At 39.6% G+C, this 15043-nt stretch overlaps 1 protein-coding gene across 1 annotated transcript in view; it reads left to right on the forward strand.

The window, feature by feature from the left end:
- The first annotated feature begins 2103 nt into the window (after positions 1–2103).
- The window catches only part of IRAG2 (inositol 1,4,5-triphosphate receptor associated 2), a 40016-nt gene continuing 27076 nt past the window's right edge, over positions 2104–15043 (forward strand). Inside the window, exons 1-14 of the mRNA XM_075051457.1 lie at positions 2104–2698; positions 3472–3582; positions 4358–4538; positions 4759–4835; positions 4915–4993; positions 5971–6129; positions 7281–7398; positions 8790–8840; positions 9998–10075; positions 10626–10682; positions 12901–12960; positions 13041–13105; positions 13188–13284; positions 14900–15043. Coding sequence (XP_074907558.1) covers positions 2104–2698; positions 3472–3582; positions 4358–4538; positions 4759–4835; positions 4915–4993; positions 5971–6129; positions 7281–7398; positions 8790–8840; positions 9998–10075; positions 10626–10682; positions 12901–12960; positions 13041–13105; positions 13188–13284; positions 14900–15043 — 1872 coding nt within the window. The remainder of the gene's footprint in view (positions 2699–3471; positions 3583–4357; positions 4539–4758; positions 4836–4914; positions 4994–5970; positions 6130–7280; positions 7399–8789; positions 8841–9997; positions 10076–10625; positions 10683–12900; positions 12961–13040; positions 13106–13187; positions 13285–14899) is intronic.

Consider the following 15043-nt stretch of genomic DNA (forward strand, 5'->3'; position numbering starts at 1 on the left):
ATTGCTGTCTGAGAAAAGAACTATTTTTTTCTGTCTAAAAAAAAAAAAGCAGGGAGCTAACGTCTTGGTGAGGTTGCTTCATTTTGTTTTCTGATGCACATTTTGAGTAAAATGACACAGTTCAGTGAAGTCTATATCCTTCTGTGGGCAAGTTGGTATTTGTACTATGCAGGGGGAAATCCCTTCAGGGTCAAGGAGTCTGGTGTTCTGCCCCTGAGGGCAGCCATGTCAGTCCCCCTCACCCCCCCTCATGAGCTCTAGTTATAAAGCTGCTGTTAATTTTCCTCTCTGTCTACACCTTACAGAAGTCTGGTCTGTGATGGTGCTATTCTGATAGGCTGGCTAAGAGTAAAACCCAGTCTTGGAGGATCTGAGGATGGTTGTTGCTGGTCATGTAGGTTATGCAGTTAACATACACAGGACTCTTCACTGCTTCCCTGCTTCTTACTTTAAAGCAAGTGTTGTGTTTTGCGTGTGTTTTGGTTTGTTTTTTTTAACATTGTATATAATCTTGTGAAGAGAAAGCAATACAGTGTGTTTTCAGAGCTGAGGAGCTGAAAGTGGTAAGAGTGCTGGTAGGTAGGTAGCTGCACTATTGGGTGTAAAATATCACTTAAAAACTGATTCTTGGGAGCTTGAGCTAGCTTTATTGGTACATTATAAATTTTTTTTTAATAGTATATCTCTTACAGTGATCTAGATGTCATAGATAACTTCCAATAGCGTTGCTTGTTTCCCTCCTGTTTCCAATGACAAAGATTCAGTCAAGTTGCTGACACCTGTCACAGAGTTCTGTTCAAGTCCAGCCATATTCACTGGGTTACACTGGCCAGTGGATGGCCTTTCTCAGTGCTAATGTATCAGCAGATGCTCTTTTTGGGGGTGAGAAGCTGTGAGTGAAGTCCACAGTGGGACAGTGTCAGATGAAATCTCCCAACTACTCAGTTCAGAGAAGGTGGTTGTAAATTGTAGGGTGGAGGTGGGCATCTCACTTGAAATGTGGCTTTATCCCTGCAAAATGCACCTCCCATGTCTTCGTCACACACACATATGCTTATCTTATTGGAAATATCTTTTTAAATATTGCCTGGAGAATAGGTAATAAAAATGTAGTAGTGAAGCACCTCTGCAGGGTATGTTTCTTGGGTAATTCCCTGCGTGGTAGCGTGACAGCTGTAGTTGTAGCTAATTGGTAAAAGAGAGAACTGGGATTTGGGTTTTTTGTTCTTCTAGTCTTACTGAAATGCTGAAAGTCTTGTTGCTCTTGCTTTTCCTGTCTCCCCGCACCCTACAACCCAGTACCTGCAAAGAGCAAACCCAGAAAGACAGCCTAATGTCTTCCTGAAAGTAAACTTTGTTTAAGTCTTGGCTTCTGAAACCTGTCACAAGATGGTTTCTAGAAAGCTGCAGGCTCAGTATACTTCACCTGACTTGAGTAGTCGTGGCTGCAGGATTTGATTGGGATGTCATGTAAAGAGATCAGAAACTGATAATGTTTATAGCTGTAGGAGATACTTTCAGTAAATAGCTGGACATTTGTTGCTGTTAGACCTGAGCAAAAAGCCATGGAACTAGGGAAGGAAGTATGTGCTACAGATGTGATCAGAGGTAATAGTTACAATAGCTGTGTGAGGTTTTTGTTTCTTTTTAATGAACACTTATATAAAAAAGAAATACCCAATTTGGGATAACTTGGTCTGAGTAATATTGCTTCATGCTTCCTTTAATCTAAAAAGATAGTCAGCTGCCAGGCTGCAGGGAGTTCTTCAGGTTTTATTTTTTTGTTTCTCTCCCTTCTCTGACATGGTTATTATATTTAAGAATAAGCAGTGAGATTTCAGAAAGTATATGTTTCTTTCTTCCCCACCTTTTCCAAATCTACATCACTTCTAGTTCCTTGGAGAACTAAACATAATGATTGAAGGTTTCTGTCACAGCTGGTATGTGGACTAAGGATTTTCTAGCCACTTGATACCAAAGCTCCACGTTGTCTGCTGAATGGAAAAATTAGTGCAAGGAATATGTATGTGTATGTTGATCATCCTGACTCTTGTATCTTGTCCCTCTTTTTTCCACATACTTTGCAAGAGAGGGGAATTGATAATGGCTTCGGAACATGGAGCTAACAAGCGGCATCACAACCCAGTGGACAGTATATGCAGGAAGATCAAATCTATCCAAATGATGGACCAAGTTTCTAACCCTGCTTTGCAGATACCGAAATTTCAGTCCCGGAACTTTGACAGTCCACAGTGCAGTATCAAAAGAAATCTAGAAGAAATACTGAAGAAAAGAACTTTTAGAAGTCATGATAGTACTGGTGCACACTTAACCAGTCCCATCAGTGGCAGTGTTTCCTCCACAGATTTGCAGCTGCTGTCGCCTTGTCTCAGGTGTATCTCTGACTCCTGTTCTCCAAATGTTGCCTATTCGGTCATTAAAAGTGAAGAGAGATCCAGCAACTCATGGATGCCAGTATGCCCCATGGAGAGCTGTTCTCCATCCTACTTCAGATCCAGAGAGGCTAATACCCAGAACAAACTGTGTGTTTTATCGAACACTGAAGCTAAAGATGTGCCTCATGAACAGAAGTATCTTACGTCAAGTCCAAATTTATATTTCTTCACATCTGATAAAAAGTCAGAAAGTGCAGTGATCCAATCTCCTGTGCCAAAGAGATTATCTTTGAGTGAAAGAGGTAAAAATCCTGGGGAAAAAAAACCCAAAACTTCCCAATCCGAAATCCTAGACATCTGAATATTCAGCCTACATAGATGACATTTATTTACTACTTAAACTAGTAACAATACAATTTAGAATCACTCAAATCACTGCAAAAAGAGCTGAGTAAAATATTAATATTTTTAGAGAAAATCTAAGGTGAATGTAAAAAGTGATGAAGTACTGAGTCAAGACAAAAGCTTTTTCAAATTTGCTAATTCCTTTTTGTGGATAAGAGATTTGGCTATAAATTTAATATAAAAAGATACATGAGTTTGACTGTGGCTTTTTGTGCTTGGGGTTTTTTTAAGGATTGTTTTCTTAATAACTTAATCTGACCATGATGACTTCTTTACAGTATATCTGGAGGGGGAGGGAAGAAATAGCTGGACTCTTAAAATGTTCCATTTTATGTGTTTACTTCATGCAAAATAATAGCCAGAGTGGCCAAAAATGCACGTATAGAAGTAGATGCATAAGCCAGTTCCCAACTCAGAGGCTCCAGCTATGAACAGTTCCTGGTTTTATTTGGCAGTAAAAGCTCTGTTTTTATTGGCAGGGGAGGAGGGAGCTGGTTGGTTGGTTTGGGCTTTTTAATAATCTTAAAAAAAAAAAAAAAGTGTCATTCAAGATGTGGTATGCTATGTGTGCTCATGCTATTGCAAACATAATATTTTAGCTAGAAACTATGGTGCATTAAAGTTAATATGAGCAAATAAAGATGGGCAATAACAAACTTATTCTTTATAGGATGGAAGCAGTCCCTGGGGTACAAAGCTGACAACATGTATGATGTGAGCTTGATCTGTGAAGAAGACCTGCTGACCACTATCTTCTGTGCATGTGACATAGAGCATACAGGTTTGCCAGTGACTTTTTGCTGCTCCATTTCAGTCTCTTCTCAACAGATTTTCAAGGCTGAGATCACATTATGATTCCTGAAACGTGCCAATCTGTGATATGCTTAGACTGACTAGCTCCCTTAGCTAGGTGGCTGTGTGTGTGGCAGATGCAGAATAAATGTCTGTGCTTCTTTTGCATGGTGCCTGTCTCTTCCCTCCTCCTTCCCCTTCTCCACACACCGCCCCCCATCCCCCCCCACTGATCTTTGCTATATTTTACTGCAGAGGAAGTAGAGGAGCAATATGCTTCTAGCAGTCAACCTTATTGGAAATGACTGTTTATTTCTTCTAGGCTTTTTCCTGTTAGAAAAGAGAACTTTGGGAAACTTCAGAGCAAGAGATAATTCCTCTGAGCTTCACCTCAAACGTGACTAAAAGTGGTAAAGAAAGGAGTCGTTTAGCAGAGTAAAATAATGTTAGCCACAGGGTTTGCCCAATTTGATGAGACACCTGAAAGCAGTAGCATAGCAAACATCAAGTCTGTTCTTCTTAAACTGAAGTCCACAAAGCTAGCAAACTGGACTTCCACACTACTGTATTAGGAAAACCAAACAAAAGCTCTAAGCTACTCCTTTCCAGGTTGCACTAGAACTGCAGGGATCAGTTGTTTGTCTACAGCTCATGAGAGCATTGAATGCACACTAGTGCAGATCAGTAGCATGCCCTTTGACAGCTTTTTATCATGGCCTGCCAGATTTCCGAGTCTGTCGCATGGACACCTGTATCTATTTTAGGAAAAGTAGCAGTTTCCAAGATAGTTGATTATTTGAGACATACAACTAGTCGAGGATCGGACGATAGTGGTCTTGAGGAGCTGTGCAACATGCTTGACCCAGATCAGAAGGATGTCTCCATGGACCTGGAAACATATCATGCCATCATGAAAGAGTGGATTGAAGACTGTAAGAGGAAATGGTAATAACTTTTTATCAATCTATCTTATAAAAGCTTCTGTGAAAACAGGAGAGTAGAAAGTTCCCCTGTGGCTTGCATCTTCCATACTCTGGAACAAAGATGGTATTAGGACACCGTGACCACAGTGTGGATTTTGGCTGCAAGCTTTTAAATGTTACAAAGTTGGTAAGCAATCCAGTGTCATGCTGACTTTGTGACTCTTGATGCTTCCTTGTTTCAGGGAAGATGGTGCCACGAAGGAACAAACAGCAAGCATGGAAGACCTGGAATTTAAAGTGCATAAAAACACCTCTGAAGGTGCAGACCATTTTATTCTGGTTTTATTCAGGAAAACTCCACTTTCTTACTCTCTAACCAAAAACCCCACCTCTTCCAGCCAAAAAGATGCATGTCTGGATGAACGCTACATCAGGAAGCTTGGAGGCCTATGGGGGTGATGTGTCTAAAGGAGATATGTAAGTCCATTTAAGCAATTCTTTCTCAGAATTTAGTACTCCTGGCTTTGAATTACTTGAGAGCAATTTCTAGAACCACTGTTTAAGAAAACTATCTCAGCAGAGTTTCTAATGCTGACCTCAGTCTGCACTAGCTTTTGATGTTATCACGTTCTTTCTCATAGCTGCTGTTCAGACTTAAAAACACACTAGTAATTTTTCCCGCTGATATCTTGGTCCTTCTGTGTCCATTTGCCTTTTTAATTCCCTTTGGTCAGAGTTGTGCCGTGTGTTTCTTTTCCTTTTTAAACTGGTTCCTTCCCTCCCCCAAGTTCTTAATGTCTTCTATTGTCATACACTTATCTCCTGAAAATCTTGTCCTTGGTTTGTTTTGTTTAGGTTTTTTTTTATTTTTTTTATAGTCATCACTGACTTGGAGTCTGTTAATAGCAAAGCACTAATCTTTGAAAATTCTTAAGATTTTTGACTGCATAAAATGCAAAAGTTAACAAACATCAGATTTGCTTTCTGATGCTTCTGTATTGTTTCTCAGGATCTCAAAAGGGTGATCCTTGTTCAAGTTTCAGTTGAAAGCATAAGTGAGGAATGGCTTAGGAGGAAAGAAAGGATCCAGAAACTGTAGAGTTAATACAAAAGTATTAGTGGTGGCCTAAGGAGTGATTAGCAAAGACTTAAGATGCTGTCATGCAGACATCCAGGTGTGGTACTTGTCTGGTGGCATACTTAATTGCAGGGAGCATTAAAAAAAGTGCTTAAAAACAAAACAGTTCCTGGTGTCCATAGAATTAGAGAACTGGTCTGAAGATGATCTGATATCTCTGTGCAGAGCAAATGACTGTACACTGCAGCATTACAAGTCCTCTGTGGGCTCTCCTCTCACCTCTCTAATAAGTACAGCACGGTATCAGGATTTTAAAAAAGTCTAAATTGGATCAAATCACGTTTCTCAATCTTTCCTGGTTTTGTTACTGGAATAGGGAGACTTCTGACTTGATAACCTGTGTTGCGGACCTGCAGTACAACAATCAGAAGCTTCAGGAAGAGAACAACAAGCTGAAGCTCACACTGGAAGCTGTGGATGAGACCAACAATAAGCTATTGGCAGATAATGACGATCTACGTCAACAAATAAAAAGGTGGGAGACCGTGGTAGCACCAGATTTACAGTGTAATGGCCATGGGCAGACCTGTCTTCTTCCAAGTGGTCCAGACTTGCTTTATGCTTTTAGCCTCATTGGTGCTTCATGACAGCAACTTTCTTAATGTAGTTATCTGTAAGGTTTAACCCTCTTGCCAGATTGTTCTGCTCTGTACCTCCTAGACTATAAAGTCAGTCATTCATCTTATAGCCTGGCTCTTGCAGCATGAGGTGCTGCAGGTGCACACAAGCAAAATCTTAGGGTAAAGCAAAAAAAAAAAAAAAAAGCCAAAGCTTAATATTACCCATAGAACAGCCAAGCACTAGAAGGCTTCTAATCCTAGACCATACACTTGCTGCCAAGTAGAGGGGAAATGAGCACACAAGAGTTATTTTGCTAGTCCCTTGAGGAACTAAAGTGAGTTGTCTCACCAGCTTAGTATTGCTGCAGCCTGGGGACCATCAATGCCACAAGTACAAGCCTATTTTTACAGTAATTTTGTAATGCTCATCTGACCTAATTAATTCAAATGTGATATAGCTATGTCAACTGCCAAACCACTCCAAGTGTATTCTGGGGAGATTAAGGCAAGAGTCCTACAGCATAGCTGGCACGGGATGCGTGCCCTCATGTGGGACCATGTGCTCTGGAGTGGTCTGCAGCCCAGAGCTAGCCAGGAAAAGAGCCTTGCCCCACTGGTTAAATATATATTGTTTGGGCTATCAGATCAGGATAAGAAAGTGGTGCAGAGCTTATTCTTGAAAACTGAACTGAAATGGTTTCCATAACTGCTAACAATCAGGTATTGTAATGATGAGTTTATGTACTCGGGTAACTTGATGTGTTTGACTGTAACAAGCTAGATTGTTAGGTGGATGCAAACAGAAGCATGCTCTCTTGGATGTTACATTTGCCTGGGGTTGCATCCCTTACTGCGAGAGCAGAGGAATAGAGGGCAAGTCCATGAGCCTTTACTTACTGCACAGAAATGATGGGTTTAAACTTTATTGTTGCTCTTCTGTTAAGTATCTGTGCCAAAGCATAAGTCCCTAGTGGCTTCTAAAAATAATGTTCTTGGTATTTCAAGCCAATCTAATGACCAATAGTAACTCACTACAGTTTCTCTGGATTTAATTCTCCCCATGCAGCATCCAGCATTCTGTGCTGAAAGCCAAATCACTGGAAGAAGATCTAGAAGAAGCAAAAAACAACCTGAACCTGTCAGAAGAGAAGAGACAGCAGATTCTCTGCCAGAATAAGCAGCTAGTAGGTGCTCTTATTTCTTAGCTTACGTTATACAGCATCACATACCTTGCTGTAACAGTGGCATGACCCCTCGGACTATAAAAATCAGCAGTATGACCTTCTCTGTGCTAGTAGGTATGGAGGCTTTTTGAGGATGTTTGAAATGTGATTTATTAGTGTTATGGAAACACTGTGAAGTTTTTGCATGGAAGTTTCTTTAAACTATTGTCAGTTACAATGAAGAAAACAATTAAAAGGGCCAATCTTGCATATAATTATGCTTAAAGAACAGCTCGCATGCTGCCATCATTGAGCCCTGTCTATTTTGAAGTTGGTGATGTTCTGCCAGAAATTCACATGACTTTTCTAGAACCAGCAGTGACAGGAGACTCGGTTCGGATGTCCACACGGAAGTCATTTTCCAAAACACCCCCTAGGTTATTGTCAATGTCCATATGGATGGGCAGATGTGACAAAGGCCTATCAGAAACCTCTCCGTTCTGGACTGACAGCTGGAAGCTTGGCACGTCTCAGGGCGTGAGCTCCCTGCATGAGAGCATCTGAATTGCGCCCCAGGTGTCTGAGTAGCAAAGCCTGTGTGACTGTAAGTGGTGTAAAGCATTTAGCCTGGTAACAAGGCTGATGTGGCTGCAGCTTTAGCAGGTGTTGCCAGACACCAGAGCGTAGGCTCTCTGGAGAACATATGTTTGCATTGCTGCTATGCATGTTTTTCACCCTACAGTGGCATCTCTGCGTCTTGCTGTGAGGGTGTAGCTGTAAATTGGTGTTCCATAGCTCTGTGCACTGCTGATGGTTGGTATTTAGAAATCAAAAAAAGTCTTCCATGCCGAGCAAGAACACAAGATTTTTTGGTGCTGTCCTGCTGCAGTGTGTATAATTCACCTTGTGAGAAGGAGGTGGGGTAGGAGAGAGAAATACTATTAGAAGTTTTGTAGTTGTTCTTCTAAGTCCATTAGTTACTGTTCCCTGTGCAGTGGAGGCACTGAGTGGGATACTACTACCTTTCTTCATGTCTGATATGAAGAAAGTGTAGTGTGGCACATGTGCTTACGCTTGAGTTCAGACAAATCTGGAAAGCCTAACTAGACTTGCTCACTCTGGCTTTGAATACCTCCTTCCTATCATCTAGTGGTCTGAGTTGTACTCTGATTTGAAATGCCTGTGTCAAACCTGTCAGAGTTCATGAGCTGGACCAGCCTCAGCACTCCCCTTTTTGCTGTGCTCTCAGAAGTAAAGGAATGCAACACTATAGCTTCATATTCAGCCCTGAATGTGTTTGTGGTCTGTTGCTTTTTGACTTAGTTTGGCTTTGAATGTTGAAGTTGACATATTAAAACCAACTATTTTGGTTTTTTGTTTGTTTGTTTGTTTGTTTTAATAAACCTGATCAGGAAAAAGAAAACCAGTCTCTCGTCATCAAAATTACTTCTCTCCAGGAAGAGGTAAAATAAATTGTGACTTTGCAAGTGTATGTTCTTGTCTAGCTAAAGGCTCACCATTAAGAAATGAAATGTTTGTCATACTTTGAAGCCTGACATGCTAATTCGGTTATCAAAATATCTTACATTTTACAAGGAAAACTTATCATGAAACTTTGTATCTTGAAGTTGCACTGTGCTTCAGACTTTCCATTTGCTGTGTAAGTAAGGATATGAGGTTGGGGAAGTATGGGGGACAGGGACAAACAGCTTTTTTCCCCTCTTTTTCAAAGCTTTATAGACAAATTCCAAATATTTCTAGTTAACACAGCTATAGGATACTAACTCTATATTGAGACAATCTCCATCTAACACTTTTTCATATTCACTTCTGTTTCCCTCCTTTACGATCCAAAGGAGGAGCCCTGTATAGAGCTATAACTGAAAGAAAAAAAAAAAAAAAAAGGCAGTAGCTGGGGGCTTCACTCACAGATGGATCCATTGATACTGGCCAAGGACCTACAGGAGGCTTTTAGAGAATATATTGCTAATGGTGCTGTATCTCTAGGCTCTCTTTTTTTCTGTTCAGAGGAGAGCTATTCATTCTTACTTTCTTTTATTTACTTTAATGAAATAAATAATTTATAAACCAGTTTTTATCAGGTGATAAAATGTTATATTTTATGAGTCTGTATTTTAGACTATTTAGGATGATATAGAGAAATAGGTTAAATCACACATAGTCATGGAAAGAAGAACCTCATGGATTCAGGAATCTATTACCTATTATAACAACATGGTATTCATTGTTCTTTGCACATTTACCATGCTCAAGATTAGCCTTTCCAAAAAGGTTGTAAGTCCAAATAGCTATCAAACTGCATCTTTCAAAAAATAATTCTGATGCTGCAGGCCTGAAAGACTTCCTTTCGCTTTCTAGGTCTGATAGTGCTTATAAATCACATTCTGAGGTTTCCTCTTTCAACAGTGCTCTGGAGAAATGGGGGAAAGTAGCAGAAACGGTTTCAGTGGGACAAGCACGTACAATGTATGTGCAGAAATGCTGGTAGTGCTTTAGAGTAGGCAGTAGCTTGGGGGTGGAGATGTCATTTTGCCTACTTTCTTCAAGGAGAAGCTGTCAATCCATTCAGCTGTGCCTAAACACTCTGTATCTTGTTCAGAATATTAGGAATACCATGGACACCGATGGACTTCAAAAGAAGATTTTGGAATTGTCTAAAAATGCAGCAGAGCTTCAAGTAAGCATTTCAACTCTAGGAGGAACAAAAAGACAGCCTATAGTTTACTCGGGTCTAGCGAGGGGAATTTCTACCTCTGTAAGGTAGACAGCCCTGAACCTGTCTGTATTAAAAAAACTGCAGTGCAATCGTAATTTGGACAGTGTGACAGCTCTGACTAAGAAAGTTGCAGTCTGGAGGCTAAAAACTGGGCTAATATAAACAATCCACAGTTTCATTCTTTCTGCTAAGTTAAACTTTTAGGAAACCTTTTCCCCACTATTTGAGAAAATATATTAGAAAGTCATGCTTTGGCTGATGTTGCTGAAACTATTAGCCTGGACAGACAAGAGGAAACAAAGGTGACTGAAAGCTGAGCATGCTTTCACTTTTAACTGTGTACAAGATTTGAACTTTAAAACACACCATGCAAGGTACTTGAAGAAGAATTTGTTTTTTCTAAGCAAGGAATGTTGATACCCTTTTTGATTTCCAAGAAGGACATAGGAACAGACTTGTATTATAGTGCATCCTGATGACTGGAATTATTTTTGATCTTTTCATTCTTTAGGTCCAAGCACATATCTATGAGAGCACTGTGGTGAATAAAGAGGCAAGCTTGATCCAGGTTAGTTGCTTTTACTTCATTACTGTCTTGACTGAAAATACTGACTGTGGGATGATTTGTAAAAAAGTGAGGCAATAGTCTTGACTGTGGCACTTTTGTTTCTACTGTTCTCGCACTACAGAACCTGATCCTATTAATGGCTTCAAAGTAGGCGAGATCTACTTTGGGACCTGGTTATGAGTCAGCATAATTAAAGGTTTCAGGATTTTGCTTTTATTTTAAAAAAGAAAAAAATCACAACCTATTAAAACAAAACAAACTTGCAAATTTCAGAAAAATGTACAGAAACTTCTGAAGGCTGCTTCCTTCAACAGTTGGTAAAAGAATGTGCTTGAGGAAGATCCTTCCTTTCATGTTTTTTACTTAAATTGCTTAATTTTTGTGTCAAACTAGAAAGGGTGATTCAGAGCCCAATGGAAAAGCAAATTTGTCCTTTCTTGTTACTGAGGTGTAATTATGTAGGCTCTGTAGAAGATGATAATTTCTGATGTTGTCTTTAAACTAGAAAACAAAGACATAGGACTACATAAAGGTGTTGGCATTCTCTGGATTCATAAATTATGCAAATAGCCTTCTAGGCTAATGGAGTTGCTATTTAACAGAACATGTTCTAAATCAGCTGATGAAATATTTGACTATTAGCTGCACTCATTTTTGCAGACAGCCTGAAGTCAAATAGTGACAAGAGAGAACCTAATGTCAGTGTTATCCAGCTGATAATTTTGTAGCTGTTTTTAATAGTTGGGTTATGGGGGTTTTTTGGTGGTTTTGGTTTTGAGATTTTTTTTTTTTTTTTTTTTTTGCCAGAAGCAACTTAAGGGCAGAAATTAATTAACTTCTTTTTTTTTTTTTTTTAAATAGCTTTCACTTTCTCCTCCTTGAATGACTCAAAGCTTTTGTGGTCTCTGTAGTAGCCTTTTATTTTAAAAGGGCTTTTTTAGTATACTGACTAAATGGGAATTTTGAAAGCAGACTGCTAAACTGCATGTTCTTGTAGATAAAGGTGACTGGTTTGTATAATCTTGAAGAAACTGGTGTGGAAAACTGACTTTCCTTATTGGCATTAGGATCTGTGGGATAAGGGTTTACCTGTAAGCTAAAAAAACCTTCTCATAGCTCTTTATGCAAAGATAGATCAGACAGGATTGATGGTGACTGAAAATTATTATGGAAACCTTTCTTTTCCAGGCCTGCAGAAGGTATATGAACATAGAAAACACTTTAAGTTTTTCCCTGTTTAAAAAAAAAAAAAAGACAACAACAAAAAACAACCTCCCCCCCCCCCCCAAAAAAAAACAACCCACAAAACACAACAACAAAAAAAAACCCCAAACCCAACAACAACCTTCAGCACCATACATCAGTTGTCTCTGCCAAAGCTGGAAACCTGGTTCTGTAACCTCACTTTTCCTGCTTAGCTTTCTGTGTATTTCATCTCTTCCTACTCTTCATCTTTAAAAATAGTTGAGGTTTTTGAAAGAAGTCATACAAGGGGTGAGAGGACCAGAGCTCCTACTTGAAGTTCCTGTTTTCTCTAAGAAATGTTCTGCTTTTCTGTGCAGTGTCTTCTATTGTAATGGCATAACATGACTGAAGCCCATTGCTAGTTTGTGATGCTAAGCAAGCTACTACTTCTACTAACTCCTCAGTCTTACCATGAGGGTTGATATGTTCTCTATCAGTCCTTCCATTAGGCAGTGTTTAATCTGCAGAGCACTACAGTCTGTGCCTTTAATCATGAAAAGTAATGAGACTAAACTCAGAACACTGCAACTTGTTTTAAGGGTCAGTTGGGATTAAAACTCATGCCAGGCATAATATAGTCCAGGTTTTCAGCTAAAACTAGAGTGATTCTGTCTAGTTTAATCTGCTACTGCTAGTACAGAAACCAGGTAAGTAAGAAATTAAAACCCAGCACCTGGAAAGAGTTTTTCTGTCTCCTCAGTTTCAGGAGTTACACAGAAAAGGTCTTCTGAGTGCTTTCTGTTAGCCAATATGCAAGGTAATTGACTATATTCTTTTAAATTTGCAACTATTTTTTATGTTACATAATTAGGTTGCTGCTCAAACCTAAATCGTACAGTTTACTGCTGTGATGTAGGATTGAGCATAGTGTTATTTCGGTTACAAAGCATCATAGCTGTATTACAAATACACTTCAATGTGCTAGTTGTCAGGTTGTGTACTTTAAAGGTTCTTTTCTCCACAATCTCTGCAGAAGGAGCAGGACATCAAAGAACTGAAGTTAACAATTGTGGAGTGTTCCTCAATAATAGAGGTATGGGACCTGAGTTTAGGATTTGACTATTCCTCTGCATGACAAACTAACACTCTAACCAGGTCTGATATATGTTTTAGACTTTGCGAGCAGAAAAAAATAAACTACTGGAGAACATGCAACACATGCAGCAAGAGTTGATCTCGTGAGTATTGTGAACAAGTCCCAGGAAATGCAGTTCATCAAAAGTAAAAAAGGGCTGATTTTTTTTTTCCTATTTCTTTCAGAAATGGGTTGAGTTTCCCATTGTGTAAATCTAACAGTAACATTCCTGAAAGGACGAATTCACTGCACTGTGAACTGGAACTTGCTCAGTCTTCTGAGGTATGAATCAAATCTTTATTGAATCTTATCCCAGTTGTCTTGCATCAGTGAAGGAGTAACTAAAGCTCATTTCCTATAGGTCATTAGTAACCCTGGAACTTGAAGCCATTAGTCCTAGCATGCAAGCATAGAATGTGACGGTTACAATATTGTCCCAAGTACGTTGGAGAAAGTCCAAGGAAAAGCAAACACTTGGAGATCTAAAAAATGAGACCTAAAAAGTAAATCTGGAAGAGCTAGGGTCATGCATTTAGCTGGCAGAAGAACAGACTGATAGAAGAAAATATGAGTTTTCAAATATATAAAAGCTATTATGCTGAAGAATGTAATGGTCTGTTTTTTCTGACGCAAACATTTTCAATTGCAGGAGGGGAGACTGCTTTTTCCTTGAAGTCTAATGTAGTGAAAAAGAAAATTAAGCATTAGAGTAAGCATCTTGATGAGGCTGTAGAGTCTTCAACTTATTTATTCTTTAGAAACTCTGATAAGCATCTATCTGTAGATACCATTCCCTTGCCCCCCAGCAAGTCCAATGGAGACTGATCTTTAGAAGTCCTGTCCAGCTTTTTTTTTTTTCTTTTTTTCCCCCCTTCTCTCTGAGGTCTTTGCATAGTGACTCAGAAGAGGACAGGAGAGGCATCCTTCTGATGACCCTGGCACAGGCTGACAGTCTTAGTACTGCAGTTGAGCCTGTTGGTTTGGAGCTGTAATGTCCCCCATGTCCTCTGCAGAACACCCAGCAGGCGGTTTGGTGACTTTTGGCAGCTACGCTTTTGATCAGACACGCTTGTCATAACACTGGAAGTTTTGTCTCTAATTTACTGTTCTCATAGCTTTCCAGCACTCCAATAGAGAACTGCTGGAAAAAAACAATGTATATTATGGTTTTGGTTCAGATTTTTATCTGAGCTGTCCTGTGCCCATTCCCCTAAAGACATTCTATGGAGTCCAGCCTTCCTTACAGTGCTGTCTTCCCTTCAGATGTGAGCTGTGCAGCAGAGCTGATACCAAATATATGCTATTGCAGTGATTTTTCTTGTAAAACTTCACTGTGCTGCTACCTGCTTTTGTATGTGGTGCCTTTGCACAGCAGTTGCAAAGAGTTAGCATTTGCAACAGAAAAAGAAAACTACTCATGGACTAAAACTACAGGCCCAGAATTGAGAGGTACACTTGGCTAGGCAGCTTCGTTTCAAAAGTAACATGTTGTCCCCTATTGCGGCTCCCCACAGATGCAGTGACTCACTGCATTTATCTCAAATGCTGTAATGAGACACAATTCCACCAAATCACCTGTAAAGCAAGTAAGGTCTCTGCTTATTCATCATTTGGTAAAGCCTCTTCTGAACAAAGATAACTAATTATTGACTTCCTCTTGCCTACTCCTGACGTGAAAATTTACATTGGATCACTCGGCAGCTTGGCTGGCTTGCTTTTTTTAAATTCCCATGACATGATGGTTTTGAAAAGCTTTTACAAGCTTCAAGTTTCAGTAGCTCTGACCTTCTGGTAAATACGATGCAGGGATACTTCAGAAAAGTCTAAATGTCACTGATGCTGGTTTGTAATAAGGAGATGTCAAAACAAGCTAGCTGGCTCTTCCATCTCTTCAAAGATTACCAAGACTGAATGGATGTCCCTGGATGAAACACTGGACCGTGAAGTGCTGTTTTTACTTCAGGGACCTGAACATGTGGGAGAGAAATTTAAGACTATCATGCAAAACCTGGTCAGTGGCAGAGCTTATATGAATAAGGAT

This window comes from Buteo buteo, chromosome 19, assembly GCF_964188355.1.
Source record: "Buteo buteo chromosome 19, bButBut1.hap1.1, whole genome shotgun sequence".
NCBI classification, from domain to species: Eukaryota; Metazoa; Chordata; class Aves; order Accipitriformes; family Accipitridae; genus Buteo; species Buteo buteo.